Genomic DNA, 19,346 nt, shown 5'->3' with positions numbered 1-19,346 from the left:
ATACTTGCAATAAATTCTCATTTTTGTGTTTGCTTATTTCCAGTATCACTCGGTTGCCAAGCAAATGAGTAAAACTCTAAGATCCAGGAGAAACTGGACTAATAAGGAAAAAACCCCTCATACTGAAACAGAAAATTCTTCCATAATATGAGTAATAGAAAGTTACAGGCAAGATAGATTGCTATTGGCATAAATGTTCTCATTTCAGAGAATATTGTTGCAGTCTGCCCCAGTATGAAAGTTCTTTTTTAATTGCATTGCAGTTCTTTGGAAAGTGTTTGCCTATGACCAAAATAGTAGCAGGAATTTACCAGAGATGCTTAAACAATCTTTTCCAGCCTCCAGTGGGACCAAGACAGCATTCGTTCATTGAAAACATATTTCTCACATCTATTAGTCTTCTGGTGTAACATAGTTTTTAAATGTCACATGGTCTTGCAGCATCCTAATAGTATCTCTTGGGGAAAATAGTTTCCCTGACACTGTATCAGGGGTCCTTAGGAATAGAAACAGAAAATATTAGGCTGGTGATCCACCTCCATCTGCAGATCGCCAGCAGCTGCAAGTTGTCAAATAGATATATTGATTTAATTAGTCTAGCTAAAACTATCGCTTTTTCCATTGAAGCATGATACGAGTTAGTGGTGTTTTTTAGGTGCCATACTGCACAGTTCTCAGCTAGCACCTGTAAGTGCAGTCAGAAAAAAACATTCAAGTTGTAGCTTTCAAGGAAGTACCATCTATTATGTACTTGTACTGTGCAATATTTGTACCAACCTCAAATACTGGTTTTCACAAAGCCCTGTCCACTTATTCTTGCTCTTCACATTAAGCAAGTAACCTTACTGTGTATGCTCGAGAGAAGTCGCAAGGTAGGAATTTGGAGATGGGATAACTGCTTATATATGAACTATATGTTGTTTCTGATCTCCATAGCAAGGGGACTGTACTTCCAACATAGTCAGCTCTCTGAAGCTTTAACAGAAGCTGTTGGGCTCTCCCTGGGGCTTTTAGTTGGATTCCTGGTTTGTGAGGAACAAGCAGGACTTTGTGATCATAAGTTCAGATTCCAGGTGGGACGCTTTCTGGTTTTTGTGGAGCTAGAGTGGTCCTTTCTGTTCATTTTATTATTTGCGTAGTACAGATCAGAGAGTTCTGTTAGGTATTTCCAACATCAAATCCATCAGTTGTGCCTGAGCTATAGCTTTGAGAAAGACATCCAATATTTATTAAATACTTCAAGTGATAGAAGCTTTATCACATTCCTTGGTAAGCTGTTTGAGTGGTTAATCATCCTGACTCTGCTGCCTTCTTATTAAATTAAGCACACTAAGAATTACAACTCTGTATCTTTTTTTATCTCTGAAATGTATTTATTTTCTAGAAATTATTTTTGTAGCAGTTTTCCAAACCCTTTTCCAACTTTTTAACATACTTCATAGATCCTTTTTTTGCAGTAATCATCTCACTAATTCTGAAGATGTTACATTTTTCTGTTTATCTGTTTCAACTACTCAGTTGTTCATGCACTCAGAGATCATATTTGCCCTTTCTTTTGTAGCATCTCATTAGTAACTCTGGTTTGGTTTGCTACCATAGTCTAAATTCTTTTGATTTTTTTGCTGTCTTCCACTATGTATTCCTTTATTTTATCATCACTAGTTTTGTTGTTGCTGTTGTTCCTGAATATATGATCGGGCATTTGGCTGTGTTTTAGTGCAGAATGTGAGACTAAGCACAATCTACTTAATGATACAGACTGGTGTGTATAAGTCCTCTGTCTCCCTTGTTTACCCCTTCCCTATCATTGTAGCAGGAAGTACTTACACTTTTCCATAGAGAAACTGAATTAGGTGGCCCAAAGTATCTATTTGACCGGTCTATAAACTCTTTCACCAGCGATCTAATAACAGACCACATGTCCTTTGAGGTGCTTGAATTAATATCAAACAATTAACAAAGCATTATTCAGTTTTTTGTTAGGATAATTGTGCTTGAAGTCTGTGTAGTCTGAAAGTCCACAATCCATGTTCTGAAGACAGCCTGTAATGGACATACTTCAAAACTTGGCTTTGTAAGACAAAAAGTTTGCCTGACATAGCTAGGGCCATTGGATTTACTTCATGCAGCAATTTTTATTTTTATTTTTTTATTATTTTGTGTTGTGATAGGCCTCAGAGCACACTTTTTGTTCTGGACATCAGTCCGACAGAATTCTCTCTCATCGTACCTTTTTGAATCTGAATACTAAGTAGATAGTGGTGATGAATAAAACCTATGCTCCCCAAAGTGTGCGTGTATGTTCGCTCCAGTTGGAATCCATGGGAATTGTGGACATATTTTACAAAGGTTACAGCAAAAGATAAATTTGGAGTTTTTTCCCCCCAACTAGTTTAATTTATGCTAAATTTAGATATTATCATTGTAGGCATGTGCTGCAATATGGTTTCTCAGGTTGATAGTGACTTGTTTGGACTTGCAAACCAAGCTGATAAAGCAATAGTTGTTTAACTACACATGAGTATTTTTATGCAGTGTATACTGTATGAACAATTATAGAGGTGATTATAGAAAGACCACGTGTTAAAATCCAGTTTAGGTGTCATCTTATTACATTCTCAGGATTTCTAACTCCAGAAGGGTTTATTAACTCAGGAGCATCATTTTGATTGCATATATGCACCGCTTCCAGACCAGAGCTGTACTGTGCTACACCCAGGTTAATAAGCCCACACAGAACCAGTTCTGGAGTTTACACTTTGGATTAAAGTTGGAGTTGTGCTTACGTGTATCTTTATACTGATACTGAATTTAAATATTGACACTGGAATTAGGAGTGTTACTAGGGCAGATCACAAGTTCATCCAGAAATTATATCTTTTTCAGTGGGCAGTAATGGATGCATAAGAGTAAGGCAAATATTGAACGATGTTTTGGCCAATGTAGAGACTTCTTGACCCGGATGTTGTTACCCACATTTTTTGTTTTTAATAAGCCCTTGATGAACATTGCTTACCCTGAACTTCTGAAGACTTTTTGAACTTACGTATAGTTTTAGTATGAAAAATACTTTCCTGTAGTGAATACTTTTCTTTGATACAAACCAGGTTATAATTTCATAGCATGAGCTGTGAGAGTTAATGTTTTTTTCCTCTTCAGCTTTTCCTAAACGTTTATGATTTTATATATCTCAAAAATACCCGTTTTCTATCTTTCATGCTTTCTCCCATTATGTGTGTTTTCTTCCCACATATGGAAACTGTTTTGCACCTCTGACAATTATTCTTCTTCTTTGTGAATGCCTTTTCTGTTTCTGCTTGAACTGAAGGAGAGGGGATGTTCAAGAACAGAATCCACTGCTCCTTCCTAGAATATCATACTATGTTTTGTTCTTCATCTGTTTCCTAGTAATTCAGAATACTCTGTGGACATTTTCTGCTCTTTGCTGAGGATTGAACTGTCAACAGTGGCTACAACTTCACTGAGTGATGGTAGTCACATTGCAGCGTAATATTTTATGTATGTATTTTGGAATACTTCTCATGTGCATTATTTTGCCCTTATCAAAATCAAATTTACCTTGTCATTTTATCATTCAGTCACTCAGTATTACAGGATTCCCCTGTTAGCTATTGCAGTTTGTGCTGTGATCATTATATATTGCTAGATTTTAAAACTAGTATGAAACTTGCAAGCAAATTGAAGTGTAGAAAGCTGAAATAGTGAATGCAAATCTGTGTGTACGTAAACATAAAGAGAACAGAAACAAGTACAAAGTTCACTATATACTCTGGAGAGTATGTTAAAATTATACATTCCTTTTTCAGAATAACTGAGTGACATTTAAATGACATTTCTTTGTCCTACAGAAATCAAAGAAAAATACCAGAGTAATTTGTAAGCGCTGCAAGACGATGCTGGGAGAAACGGTATCATCAGGTATGGGATGTAGAAACCAAACTAGACTTCACTGCATCAGCCATTGAGCACTGGAGCTTAAAAACTCTGGAGAAGAGTAGTTTATCAGTAAGGTGCAGGGCTGATTCCCATGTGTTTGTCTTTATTCCCTTCTGGAACAGATGAGGTTGTTGCTTCCATTGTTAGACCTTGAAAGTGACTTATGACAGGGATTTTCCTCATCCTTGTTTCTGTTTCATGCTATGATGAGATGGTAAGATTATTGGTTTAAAAGCTGTCATTATATTGAATCGGCAGGGCTTACCTGAAGTAATCTAAAGGTGAGTCTCTGGTGTTTTTCAAAATGCAGTTATTAACAGGAGAGAAGCACAGGTAAGACTGTTACTAGCCGGGTTCGTTCTTTCATTCTCCTTCTACTCCACTGCTGCAGTCAGCGTGAGCCCGGCTCGCACTGGGTCACACAGAGATGCAGAGAATATAAAAACTTATCAGAAAATACAAAGCCTGTTTAAGAAATAAGTCATGAGGGACATAGGACAGTAGGTCTTCTGTTACAGAAGGTTCAGATTGTCCCATACAGGGATCTGAACAGTGCAGACTTTAATAAAACCAAATTTAAGGTAGGATGTTTGAAAGCCCACAATGCAGGTTGTAAGACTTTGGAAAGACGGTGATTGAAAAAGAGCTTTACAAATCAGCGTGAATAATGGAAGTCTTAATCTAAGCCTTCAGACAGTTGTAGCAAGCAGCAGCTGATGTGATCACAGGGTATGGGAAAAGGCAAATACTACGTAGATATGCGGGGAGTTGGTCTGGACTCTGTACGTGGCTGAAGTTAGATAGCATGTCCCTTGTTTTGACCATGTTTCTTCAGTACTGTAGGAACTTTATAGGGCATTCAAAGAGCAGACAAAAAACCTAACCAGAGATGTATGGTATAAGTGTAGACAGGACCATCTCTGTGAAAAGAGAGCAGAGAGCAGACTTGACTGTCATGTTTTGGTGCTTCCTCGTGAGCAGATATCAGTGCCTTGAAGATAAAGCTGGATTAGAGTGGTGTAGCTGTGGAGGCCAGATTTGGCTTTGAAATTACCCTGTTGGCTATTCCTTCCCCCAGTTCTATCCCCATATATTCGTGTGCTTTTTTTTCTGGGGAAATCCCACCTTCTATCTCCCTGCAAGCAAACATCTCCTTAATTCCCAATGCCCTTTCAGCGGTAGCACTGAGCTGTTACTCAAGGTAACAGCTGAGGAGCTGGAGTGACTGAACTGGCTTCTTTCCCTCCTGTCTCCCATGAACTAGGCACAGCGTGGACCAGACTAAAATTAAACTTAGAGGTAAAATATAATTTTCTAACAATGAGGATAATTAAAAAAGTGTAGTACTTATCTGGAGAAGGGGTGGGATTACTAAACATTTGGTAATCAGATTGTCTTTCTGAAATGCTTCCTTTCATCCACTTTTAACAATATGTGTGGACAGAGATCAGATGAAACGATCCCTTCCACCCTTCTGATTTATGAAACTGATGAATCTTTACTGTTTTTCATATGCTAAGGCTTAGTGGAATGAATTTATTACTCTATATGCTTAACCTGTTCTGCTGGCCCTCTGGATAGGCTGTGTTTGTAGCATAGACCCAGAACTTCAATACAATCACCTTTGACCTGACTTCACTGGTGGGGATTAAATTTGATACTCAAACACTTGCATTTAGTGTGAAAGGCTGTCTTAGTGGGGCTTTTTGGGAACAGTTACATTGAAACTCAGAATGTATGCAGTATTAGTGTTGAATTTTGGGGAAGAAGTTCTATTCTGCTCTTTGAGCAAAGATGAAAATTATTCCCCTGTGTGTGCTGTTATTAAAACTGTCTCTTGTGATTCACTGCAGCATTACTGAGCAGCAGAGGGTACTAAAATACTTGTGTAAGCTATGCTGATGTCAGTGCTTTAGGGAAGTTCTTTCAATTCATCTTTCAGGTTTGGCTTGAGCTCTTGCTTGCTTTGTTTCAAGATGATTGTTCCCAGCGTTAAACAAGGATCAATATGAATGACAAATTGGTGGTCATGTAATTAGCTTAAAGTAGTTTTCTCCTGGCAGTGTATGTTTTCTGTTATTGGTTGCTTCTACTCCCACAAACCAAAGCAGAAATTGACCATCTGCTGCACCTCATAATTGAGTGCCAAACAAAAGTTTAATTAGTATAGTGATACGGGGACTTAGTCTTAACAAGTTGGTTGTTCTGTTGTACTTGAAAAATATTTTTGTCATTTCAGATACCATTAAATATTATGTTACTGAGGTGATTATTCGACCATCTGAGGAAAGTTTCAGCCCAACATCAAGGTAACAAATAAAAACTAAAAAAATCAAATAATTTGCTCAGGTTTATGTTTTAGAAAGGATGTTAGAAATGCACTAACATTTTAGTTTCTTGAATAATTACTTATAATAACAAAGAGCTGTCACATTTTATGTAATCATTTACAAACATTGTAAAGGCAATGTAGTCTAAATTCATTCGTACAATTTTGTTTGCTTATCTTTGTGTGTGATTGTGTGTGATGCAGGACAGACATAGTGTATAAATTGTTGCAGTGTCTCACTATTCAGGTGATAAGCCAAAATACATTACATACTTATTTTGAACTATTTAAGTTTGCATGGTGTCTGGAGACTAATTATGGAAATAGAAGGTTACATAATGTACAATTAAATTAAGTAAAGCTCGAAATGTTGAATTGGAAGTGAGATTTTTGAATTTTCAAGTAATTCAGTTTGAAGACTAAGATGAAACAGAACTTGATCTAGCTATCTTGTACCATGTACTGTGCATTAGTCACAGGTCTTTCCTTTTGTGAATTATATTTGAAATGTGTGCATCATTCTGAACTTTGTGTCCATATGTGTAAAATATAACAGGGAAAAGCTTTTATTCAGCATTTGACATTTGGTGTTGGTCCAAACAAAGCATGCGGAGCAATTTAGACTGCTGATCTATTAAAAAATTCCCGTTGCAGGAAATAGAAAGGCCTCTGGTTTTGAGTGAGAGAAAGATAAAGAAGCCCCATCTCAATAACAAGTGATTGTAGAATGTGGTGGAATTGACAGTATGGAGATACTCATGTACTGCATCGATTTGAATGACTTCACCCATGTAGGTGTTATGAAAATATACAATATGTGGTCAATTCTTAAACAGGTCTCAATTTGTACAGAGCATGTTTGCTCAGTGTCTTGTGGAATTGTCCTCTGCTAAAAGCACATTTAGATTCACCGTAAAAGGAGATGATGGAAAAATCTATATTCTGGTAAGTTGGTTTTTTTTTAATCTTTATCCTGCTGAAAAAAGTTTAAACTCTGAATTCCAGCTCCTAAAAGGTATTATTTATGCTGTTCACGATTGTATGTTTAAAGAAAATTAACAAATTCAAATTCTTGTGTTGAAGTAATTCTGCAGAATTCTGTTCAAGTAGGAAATTTCCCCCCATTTTATAATCTAAGTAGATGTGCATGTAGAAATTTTCTGTATTAATACAGTAATGAAAGTACTCCGGATGCACCACAAGTAGTACAGAAATAAGTGTTTTGTATTCAGAAAATATGGCAATCCTAGGGTTTGACTTTATAATATATATCTCGTCTTCTTGCTCCAGTGCTTCTTATCTTTAATCACCAGAAGTTCATCAAATTGTATAGCATCTTTCACACATATTGTCTGAAGTCAGCAGAGGCTACTAATGTAGTCAGTACATTGCATTGCAAAGTGAAGTGCAAACAAAAATAAAATTGCCTATTACACTTAATGTTCTAATGTTGTTAAACTTGGTTAAGCTTGATATTTAAATAGTGACAGCTAAATTCCTCAGACTTTTAAGATGGATAGGAATCTGGGTCTGGAATTACCTTAATACTATACACTTGGTATATCCAGGGATATTTTCTTTTATTCATGAACTAAATATAGGTGCATAAATTGTAATTTTGCACTTTGTACGAGTAATTCATAGACATAAAGATAAAGAAATACACGATTGTAGATTCCTGCCCTGGATAAACTTATAGATGCACTTTGTTGAGGTAGACAATCTAATTAAATAAACTGTTTTATATATGCATTGTCCAAGTTCCGTCATTTCCAAACATCCAGATTCTGAGGTAAGTGTATATCTGTTGCTTTTAAATAAATTTTAGTGCCAAGAGAACATTTATGCAACCACTGAGAAATACTTCGGTGATGATAAAATAAGATCTCATGAGCAGACCCATAATTGTGACTATGTATAAACTAATTGGTGAGTCATTAAAAATTGTTGTGATTTTTTTCCTTGTAGCTTATGTGTTTCCAATTTACCTAGTATTCTGATGGTTAAGTCTAGTAGCTTGCATAGAAAACCGGTTATTTTCTAACAGAAAAATTATCTTATTTAGCAGATTGCCATTACTCAGTTGCATTTTTGCCAATGTATTGATTAGAAGAGTAGGCTGAATTAGCACAGGGGCTGCCTTCTGATTGGCATCCGTTCCTTTTTATTAATGAACTATTAGTATTTTTTTGTGTGTTTAACATCAGAAAGCCCTTACTCATGTCCATGTTCTAGATACTATATACACACCAACACATGTTCCGGAGTCATGGTTTGAGTCTTAGGACTCAGAGGTCTTGTGGAAACAAGTAACCACTGTTTGTATTAATGATTGCAAACAGCTAAGCAGTGAAAAATGTAGGTGCTTGAGGCTGTGAATACACAGCCAAGTTAGACAAGTGGTCTCATCACTGATGCATCATGGACCAGCTGTCCCATTTGTTTGTTTTGACAATGAGCCAGAGATTCTCATTCACAGTGTTTGGGCTTACGTACATGAATGCACACAGCTTAGGCTCCATATGTAATAATTAAGGTTAAGGTATCTCACAAGTCTTTTTCAATTTTTTAAACCACAAATATACTCATTTTTCCTTATTTCCTTTGCATGTATCCCTTAACATTACCAGTTATGTTATTTGCGGATGTCATAATGTGAGTTTCTGTTACTTAAGTTAGTGATAATCAAGTTCCTGAAAGCTATATAGTACTTATGGGGGTTTTGGTTTTTTTTTTTTAAGGCTGACAATAAATAAAAGTCTCTTTGTCTCAAGAAAAAAAATAAGTGGAGTATATGGATTTCCTTACTTATCCCAACTATATCTCTGACATTCTCTAAAAGATGAATCACTTGCCTCCTTTCTTTGCTCCACTGTTGAAGAGTTCCCTACCTTGAAGTTGCATGACTTACAAGCTAAGAATGAGGACAGCAAATAGATAGTGAGATGGGCAAACACAACCAAAATGGTACGTTATTGGTCAGCATAGCCGCATCCTAATACACGTCATTTTTTTCTGTACTATAGAAATGGGTAGGTTTGAAAGAGGTAAATAAGTAGTTTTGTGGATAGATACAGGGATTCATCCCATGCATGGGATCAACCTGATAAAACCCCAAAAGACACATCTGTGAAAATCAAAGGATGTGTGAGAGCTTGGAGTGTTTGAATACTAACTCCAGTCTTCTAGTACTGAATGAAGGCTGGCTTTTGCAGTGGGATTACACTGTAAAGTGCATTCAAAGTAAGGCAGCTTGTATTTCAGGAGGCAAGTGGGAAGATAGCCAAAGAAAATAAATAAGTAACAAAATGGGAGAGATGTGTCAATCAGATACTGATTCTTGAACTGTGTCTTGGAGGGCATGAGCAGAACAAGTTTACATTTCTCAGGGTTGGAGAGGGGGACACTGCAGCAATCAAGATGTGAGATAATGAGCACCTTGTTGATACTTAGCTACCCACCTGTCCTTGAGAGCTTTATTCTTTGTGAAGTATGAGGAATCACAGAATGATAGGGGTTGGAAGGGACCTCCAGAGATCATCTAGTCCAACCCCCCTGCCAGAGCAGGGTCACCGACAGCAGGTTGCACAGGACGGCATCCAGGCGGGTTTTGAATGTCTCCAGAGTGGGAGACTCCACCCCCTCTCTGGGCAGCCTGTTCCAGTGCTCCACTACCCTCAAAGTAAAGAAGTTCCTTCTCATGTTAAGATGGAACTTCCTATGTTCAAGTTTGTGCCCATTACCTCCTGTCCTATCACTGGGCATCACTGAAAAAAGACTGGTCCCATCCTCCTGGCACCCTTCCTTTAAGTATTTATAAACATTGATAAGATCCCCCCTCAGTCTTCTTTTCTCCAGAATAAAAAGACCCAAGTCCCTCAGCCTTTCCTCATATGAGAGATGTTCCAGTCCCCTAATCATGTTTGTAGCCCTTTGCTGGACCCTCTCCAGCAGTTCCCTGTCCTTGAACTGGGGAGCCCAGAACTGGACACAGTACTCCAGATGCAGCCTCACCAGGGCAGAGTAGAGGGGGAGGATGACTTCCCTCTACCTACTGGCCACAATCTTCTTGATGCACCCCAGGGTGCCATTAGCCTTCTTGGCCGCCAGGGCACATTGCTGGCTCATGGTCATGCTGTTGTCCGCCAGGACTCCCAGGTCCCTCTCTGCAGAGCTGCTTTCCAGCAGGTCAACCCCTAACCTGTACTGGTGCATGTGGTTATTTCTCCCTATGTGCTGGACCCTATGCTTGCCCTTCCTGAACTTCATTAGGTTCCTCTCTGCCCAACTCTCCAGCCTGTCCAGGTCATGCTGTATGCCAGCACAGCCTTCCAGCGTGTCGGCCACCACTCCCAGTTTTGTTTCATGAGGAAACTTGCTGATGGTACACTCTATCCCTTCATCCAGGTCATTGATGAATATATTGAAGAGGACTGGACCCAGTACTGACCCCTGGGGAACAGCACGTGTTATTGACCTCCAACTAGACGCTGTGCCACTAATCATAACTCTCTGAGCTCTATCTGTCAGCCATTTTTCAATCCACCCCACTGTCCGTTCATTTAACCGATGCTTACTAAGCTTGCCTGTGAGGATGATGTGGGAGGCAGTGTCAAAAGCCTTGCTGAAGTCAAGGTAGACAACATCCACTGCCCTCCCCTCATCCACCCATCCAGTCACGCCATCATAGAAGGCTATCAGATTAGTCAGACATGACTTCCCTTTGGTGAATCCATGATAAATACTTCTGATAACCTTCTTTTCCTCCAGATGGTTTGAGAGGATGTTCAGAATGAGCTGTTCCATCATCTTTCCAGGGATGGACGTGAGGCTGACTGGTCTGTAGTTTCCCGGGTCATCCTTCTTGCCCTTTCTGAAGACTGGAGTGACATTGGCTATCCTCCAGTCCTTAGGCACCTCGCCTATTCTCCAGGACCTTTCAAAGATGATGGACAGCGGTCCAGCAATGACTTCTGCCAGCTCCCTCAGCACTTGCGGGTGCATCCCATCAGGCCCCATGGACTTGTGGGTATCCAGTTTACTTAATTGATCTCTAACTTGATCCTCTTCAACCAAGGGAAAGTCTGCCTTCTTCCAGACTTTCTCTGTTACCTGCAAAGTGAGGGACTCCCGAGGGTTGGCCTGAGCAGTAAAGACTGAAGCAAAGAAGGCCTTCAGCAATTCTGCCTTCTCTGCATCATCTGTCACCATGGCACCTGTCTTGTTCAACAGCAGTCCCACGTCTTCCCTAGTTTTCCTTTTGCCTCTGATGTATGTGAAGAAGCCCTTCCTGTTGACCTTGACATCCCTTGCCAGATTTAATTCCCAAGGTAGCCTTGGCTTTCCTCATTTCATCCGTGCATACTCTGACAGTATTCTTGTACTCTTCCAAAGTGGTCAGTCCCTTCTTCCACATACAGTAAACTTCCTTCTTTCACTTGAGCTTTTTCAGAAGCTCCCGGCTCTGCCATGCAGGTCTCCTGCTTCCCTTGCTTGATTTCTTGCTCCTAGGGATGCACCGATCCTGAACTTGAAGGGAGTTATACTTAAATATCAACTGGCTCTCTTGAGACCTCTACCCTCTAGAGCCCTCACCCATGGGATTTCTCCAAGCAGTTTCTTGAAGAGATCAAAGTTAGCCCTCCTGAAGTCCAAGGTTGCAATCCTACCTGTTGTTTTATGCATACTACACTTAATCCTGAACTCTGTCTTCTCATGATCACTACAGCCAAGGCTGCCCCCAACCTTAACACCCTCCACCAGTCTTTCTTTCTTTGTCAGTACTCTGGTTCCAGTAGTACAGCTATCCTTGTTGGCATCTCCACCACCTGAGTCAAAAAGTTATCATCAATAACTTGTGGAAGACCACATCTTTATCTGAATGTAAGGACAAAGAAGCTGTAAAGAAAGATGTTTGCATTACTGACCTGTGTGATGATGAGAGTAATGGTAATGTCTGCAATGACTAAGAAAGAATTAGCAAGGAAGAACAACAGCTTCTTTTAGCCATGTTAAATTCGAAATGGTGCCTAATTGTCCACAAATTGATGCTGCAGAGCCAGGTTGAGATTTTAGGAAACTGATCACACAGTATTAATTGCAGTATTTCACCTGTTTGGATCAAGTCTCACAAAGTATAACTGAGATTTGTTGCGGCTTTTCTGCTAAGAGCATCTTTGAAGCCTATTGACAAGGTGATTTAAAAACCAAACCAAACCAAAACCAACAAAAAACCCCACCAACATAACCCCAAACACCCTCTCCTAATGCTGTTGTTTCAGAAAAGGTCATCAATCTGCACTATGAATGAATTCTAAACTTCACCTATTTATCTTTCTGTAAAGGTTCTTTTCTTTCTGGAGTTAATATGGAAGGAATTCGGTTGTGCAGGCTCTGCTGTACAGAGTGGTAGAGAGGAAGGAAAGATTGTACATTGTGAGTAACATAGTTGAAAGCACAGCACAAAATGTGAAACTGTATTAGCTAGGAATAACATGTATCAACTCCTTTGAGTCAACACACTGAGTCTTGGTGAATGATTGTTCATTCCGACTAAAAGCAAGATCAAAAAATAATTCATGCATGAGGAAAAAAAGGGAATTATTGCCTAAAGAAGCAAATGTAGTTCAGAAGTTTATTTTCTCATGGCCAAGTGTACTTCGACCCACAAAGATTCATTTGCTTTCTCTGTATTGTGTGCTAAATTATTAATACAGATCTGTTGCATTGCTGTTGAGACAAAAGTGGTAGAATGTTACTGTCAGATGCCACATACCAGCACTTGTGGTCGAAGGAAGTACTTTTCAGAGGGACCATGTGGCAAATGAAATGGTTTGGTTGTTTTCTCTAAAGCAAGTTGCAGAAGGATTTTGAACGGAGCAGACAGCTATTGCTGCATTGTTCCCTAGGCTAGTTTGAAGGGTATTCATCTTCTGAAAAGCATGCTAGGAGGCTGCTTCACAGGGAAGTGTTAATAATTTCAAAAGGAAGGAACTCTGTTTAGTTAAAGCCAAGCGTGCTAGCAGTGGCCTGTCTGCAGGACACTTCTCTTTTTTTCCGTATTTTCTCCAACACCTTTTAAACACTTGGCTTAAAGCACTGTGTGCAATGGTCCTAGCTAATGAGGTATATTTTGCAGTTTAGGCTATGAATGTGTACAGTGAGTTACCAGAGCAAAACTGATGAACAGCCACTTGCTAAGCCAAGTGCGGTTGCTTGTCATCATTTATGTGCATATGCTAAAGTGATTCTCCTCCCATCCCCTCCCAAGACATCTTTATCAATATAGCTCATTCCTCTTTTATGGAGCTTCCACTGTAATGTTCTGAGCCTTGGGCTCTGATAAATTGTGACTGTCACATTCAATTACGATGTATACTATGTGTCCTGTTAACGGTGGCTTTCTCCCTCCACAGGGGATATCATATGTCTGCTACCTAACATCATGTAACTTGCTTTACTTGAAGCTGATTAGGTCATGAGAAGCAGAAGATTACTCTCTAGTGAGCAGCACTGCTTGAATCCCACTTTCTGTGATAAATATTTCATATATAAACACTTCATACAGGCTCAAGACTTGTAGAAATTGATTTCCATTGGTAACTTGGATCGCTTCACTACTGCAGGCTGTGAATAAAGGAAAAGCCTGACTATTTTGTAGAGTGCTTAGCATGAAGGCCCTGAATTCAAGTTGAAACAGTGATGCACAATCACACAAAGATTAAATAAGATCATAATGTGGTGCAAAAAGTTCAGATTTCTCAAAACTCTCCCCAGGAAATAGCCCATGGGTTGCTGTGAGCAACTAGTGCTGAACAATGCCAGTTCGATTATCAAATTTGATAAAGACTTATTTTCCAAGTAAGGGCCTGTTACGGCCATTTAAATCTCAGCCTTCCTTTTAGACCACATTAATTGCTTTCTTTTGCTTTGCATGTCTTAGCTCCATCCCGTCATAACTATCACGCTTTTTCTAAAAATCCTTAATTTTTGGCACTTCCAGTAAGCAGTCTTTCAGTTCCTTGTCTTTAGCCCTCAGTTGTTCAACAGCATATGCTCAACTAATTCCTAAAAAACTATGAAATTAGAGAAATAATCCATTTGGTATTGAAAAAGGTGGCTTGGGACTGTTTCTTTTGTTACTAACAAAGGAAATGTGCTGCAGCTACAAAAAGAGGCAGCTTCACAGAAATAATGATCTTAAGAGTGACTGTGATAAATCAGGCATCAGTTTGTTGTATTAACCCATTTTTTTCCACTAGAGGCTGTGCAGACTGTACTGAATAATAAAATGTCAATTTATGTCTGTTAACACTTTGTTAGAAACTTTGTAAGATTGTGGCTTTAGAATCAGAGTAAAGGAACAAATTGAAATTGATGTAATCTACAGTAAAATTATTTCTTCATTTATAGATATGGCTTTTAAATTCTGACACATTGCTCGTGGAGTCTTTAGGAAGTTCCTCCTCCCACAGTGTTTTTACACTGTTTGGAGATATTTTCATGCCTAGTTCTGGACCAGTGGGGACCTGGGATGCTGTCAAAGTCCTTTACCAGCCGTGCATTAAAAGCAGGAATAAGGAGTAAGTATACCCTGTTCTGACCTGAGGTTCTGATTGTTGATTTGTTTTGCTTTTCAGGGCAGCAATATTTCTTTGAGGTTCTTTGAATAGTCTATTAGTGTTAGAGGTGTATCTCTGAAATTGCATATAATTTTTTATTTATTTTTTTTTTTAGCGGAATAGTATTTGGTTTCTGTTACAGCCAGAGACAGAATCTGGTGGTTAAATTTTTGCACTGTAATGTTAAAATGTAGACCAAAGTGTTATGTTGTTCCTAGAGGCACATGTAGATAACTTAGGTATATGATACAAATAGAAGTTGTCTTCCTTATGCAGGAGGGTAATATGTTTTCTCATGTATCTGTTTTTTACATGTAGTAGCTCACTCTGCACTTCTAGAGCTTGGTCATTTTTCTGACTCTGTTGGAAGAAGCTGGAAGGATGGTGACACGGTGAATCCCACAGAGGGGCAATGAGTTTTGTCTGTATGGTCTCACAATGTGCTGGTCTGCAGCTGTAGCTGTAGGTGTAATTCGGGGAGAAGGAAAAATTATGGGGAGATAAGGGGCATGGTCTGACACCTGAATATGCATAAGTTTAGCTAGATCTCCCTCTTTGTCTTCAATTTCTGTGTTTTGTGTGAAGATCTAATCTCAGCTGTCAAGTTATTTATGGGAGTAATGCGCTCTGCAATTCCACAGTACAGGATTTGGACCTCTTTGGTACAGCCGAAACCAAGAGGGTAGACGTGGGTAGTTATTAGTTTAGCAAATCATACCTACTTGTTTCAGCTTCAGTCTTGACCTTTTTTGCCTTAAAATTGTGCATTGTTTTGCAAGAGATAGAGCTGTTCACAGGACTGGAATTTGTCTAAGCCAAGTTATCTTCAGTTCTACAGGTGGTGTCTGGTGGGTCGCAGTAAGTTAGTGTAATGATCACGGACAATGTATCTAACAGCGTCACTGTTAAAAGATACTTGTGCATGTAGCCTAGCAGAATAATATGAAGAATGCTGTATCAGTATAGCATACTCTTAGCATATAGGGTGTTCTCAAAAGGAAAGCCCTTTTTAGATATGATTCAGAAGTTCATTGAGTTATCAGATTAGTCCCTATGCGTAACTTGCTTTCAGCCCAGTGGTGGCATTGTTTCAAAAAAGAATAGGCCCTGAGAGACGGGGAAAGAAGAGGTGAGGAAGGTGGTTGAGTACAATAGCACAGAAATGTTTTTCTTGGACATGTCCAAGACTACTGGAGCCCTCATAAAGGAAACATTTGACTCCAGCAAGCTTTGAAGTATACATTATAAAAAACATACACTGCCTAACGTGTTAAAGCCTTTATCAGTTGGAGAGCAAAGATGAGAGAATATTGATTAAGCAGAGCATCCAGTGTTTGCAGGTGATGGAGTGTGATTTTAGCATAATTTTCTGCTTCTGTTTCATCAGTGATAGAAGAGAAAGCATTGGTTTTGTACAAGCTAGACTTAAATAGGGGTTTGGTTTTGTTGTTTTTCCTTTAAACTCTTGGAAATTAGATGACAGATTTAAAGTGGTATGGATGTATTTAAAATTTAGAAGAGATTGCCTCTAGTTGTGGAGTCCCCTTCTCTGGAGATTTTCAAAACCCGCCTGGATGCAGTCCTGAGTAATGTGCTCTGGGCAATCCTGCTTTAGCAGGGGAGTTGGACTGGATGATCTCTAGAGGTCCCTTCCAACTCTGAAAATTCTGTGATTCTGTGACTCAGTCAGTACACAACTAATTTATAGCCCAAAACCTCATAAAAGTACAACAAAAATGTTGTCTCCCACAAAGCAAACGTGTGCTTCCAAATTTAAATATTTTTGTAGGAGAAATATACACCATGCAAAAATGTGTAATTCATCATAGTATTTATCCTGAGTGTTGCCAAGTATATCCTTTTTATTTTTCAAGCAGATCCAATATTGAATAGCTGAAATAAACTCTGACATAGGGAGAGAATGCAAAATTCTAATATTTAGAGAAAAGGTCATACTACATTGTTAATGTTATTCATGTAAGTGAAAAAAATTACCTTTAATGTAGTAGCTTCAGAAGTTGTCATTGGAAAACCTCTGTGATCTAAATGTTATTTAGTGATACAAATTACACCTTAAAGTATTATCATTTAAACTGCTTATTCTTAGAATGGGAGATATTGCAAGAACCGCTGCCTGCTCTAAAATGAAAGACACTTCACTTAGACTTCTGTAAGACTTGAGTGGTAACTTACAGGTTTGCTTTTCAAGTTTCAATTCTTTATCACCGAGAAGATTTAATTACCTTAACACACGTTGAGTTACTTTGACATACTATTGAGATAAAAGTCAGATCTACTTAGTCACTTAGCTAGCATTCACAAATGCTTTTCTTGAATGAAGTTCTCAGCAGCAGAATTTTACTTTGAGTTTTTATTCAGATCTTTCCATTTCCCCAGACAGACTTGTTACAAATCACTTGTTTCTGAAGATTACTTTGTATTTATCTTTGGGATTCTGCAGTGAGCAGAAGCCACAACTGAGGTTTTAATTCTGTTCTGACAGTAATTGACATCTTCCCTGTCCAGTCCCTGGACAAATGCAAAAATGGAAGAGAAAGAACACGAGGTTCTTTTTCAGGTTCAGTAGCCAAAGTAACTAATGGTTTGTAGTATAGTTCTCTCATTTTTATATTTCTGGTAAAGAGCAGTAAAAAAGACATGAGCACTTCAGTCTCTTTCCACTAACTTGTTTATCAGTTGGCTTGAAGTACTGCCTGGATATGTGCAATAAGACTGAAGTCTTTCTGTATTGAATAGGAATGTAAACATAGTGGAAGCAAAAATATCAAAACTAGTACAACTTATTTAATGCAACAGGTTTGCATTTAGATCTCAAATATTATTTCAAGAATTCTGAACAAAGTGTTTGATTTCTTGAACGTGCAAGTTCCAAATGTTTTAGATGCCCACATTCCGATAATAATTATAATACTTACCTTGCTTGTTTCTGCACACACACCTGCCTTTGAAATAACGCAGCCTGTGGTCTGCTCCCTGTGAGTGGGGAGTAAGCAAGGATCCCTCCCGTGTAGGAAGCAGTCAGCAGGAGGTCTGCTTGTGACCTGGAGCCCAACAGTTGCAAGGGATAAGCGTGCCCTCCGATATCCTGTTGGATGCCAGAGAGCCTCTTCAGTTGTTGCAAGTCACTGGGTACACTTGGGTCCTGTCCGATTCCTGCAGTGCCAGAATCTGATCTGTGCGATGGGAGGGGAAGCACCTTTCTTACCTGTGGGCACAGCAGAGTCTGTACTGTGTAGCTGGGCCATAGGTTTAGATGGCTCAAGGTAAACTAGAAATTAAAGCATTTCTTTTTCATATCTAAATATAATAATGTAATCACATATTTGTAAAACATGAGTGAAGAAATGAAAGAAAATCTGTACTCAGTCTACTTACACAAGCATAAATCTACTTACTCAGACAAATACATGGTTCCATGTAGTAGTTGAGGTCTCGGGCTTTGTGAAATCCTGCCCTGGCAACCTCCCTCTGCTAGAGTGAGCCTAACTGTGATTTTCTATTAATTCCCATTCAGGCACCCCATTTTTGAAGTAACCCTTAGGTTCAGATTTCTTGGGATGCGCTTGAATATTTCTCTTGGGTGGAGTGTAGTAGCTTTTATACATGATCTTTCTTTTCAGACTTCTGGGATGTTGGCAGAAATTTACAGGCTCAGTCCAAAGCTCATTTTATTCCTTCTTTATTCAGAGCACAGTTTTGCAATTCTTCGTAATTAACATAATGCTTATTTTTCTTCCTCAGATACTGAAGTGTTTTTTCCCCTTAAACTAGGAATTAAGTCCTGTGACCAACACCATGCTTCAGTGAGCAACAGAACTCTCTCTCTTTCCTCCAGTAAATCACTGGCATATCTGTTGCTGTACCTTACATTAAATATTACTCTAAATGTTAACAAAGCAAAGGAAACAAACATTTAAGTAGGATAAGTTTTAGTCATTCATTACTGGCTGCTGAGTGATACTAGCCACAATGATAATTAACAAATTTGGAGCAATAGCTGTTTGGGGGTAGCTGATCCTGAAGCCCACTGTGACAGTACTGTGTTCTGAGTTAGGCTGAATGTTGCCGAGAAGGTTACTCCTTTTGTGGTGTCCACCTTTTTATCAACAAGATGCTGATTCATGTTCAATTTGTTGATCTGTTTTGACCATCTGATCCTTTCCAGTAAATTGCAGTCTAATAGGCAGCCTTCCTTTCTGTTTTTGTGCAGTTGTCCTTTGTTTAATTACATCCTAATTTTGTTCAGAACCTTTTTCCCTTCTTGGCCTTGGCCATTTTGATTTCCAACATGTGGCATACTGATGGTCCTTCCCAGCTTCGTGTCATCTGTGAATGAAAGAAGCATCTCTCTTGTTCCAGTCTCCGGGAGGATGACTGAGATACAGAATAGGACCAAACTAAGAACATGACATGTGAAG

The 19,346-nt window shown here is 38.9% G+C and overlaps 1 protein-coding gene across 1 annotated transcript in view; it reads left to right on the top strand.

Moving 5' to 3' along the window:
• The window catches only part of UBE3D (ubiquitin protein ligase E3D), a 51,426-nt gene that overhangs the window by 11,130 nt on the left and 20,950 nt on the right, over positions 1–19,346 (top strand). Inside the window, exons 4-7 of the mRNA XM_009887521.1 lie at positions 3,870–3,939; positions 6,197–6,266; positions 7,123–7,231; positions 14,699–14,868. Coding sequence (XP_009885823.1) covers positions 3,870–3,939; positions 6,197–6,266; positions 7,123–7,231; positions 14,699–14,868 — 419 coding nt within the window. The remainder of the gene's footprint in view (positions 1–3,869; positions 3,940–6,196; positions 6,267–7,122; positions 7,232–14,698; positions 14,869–19,346) is intronic.

This window comes from Charadrius vociferus, unplaced genomic scaffold, assembly GCF_000708025.1.
Source record: "Charadrius vociferus isolate BGI_N301 unplaced genomic scaffold, ASM70802v2 scaffold185, whole genome shotgun sequence".
Classification (NCBI taxonomy): domain Eukaryota; kingdom Metazoa; phylum Chordata; class Aves; order Charadriiformes; family Charadriidae; genus Charadrius; species Charadrius vociferus.
This window is presented reverse-complemented; position numbering and strand designations above follow the sequence as displayed.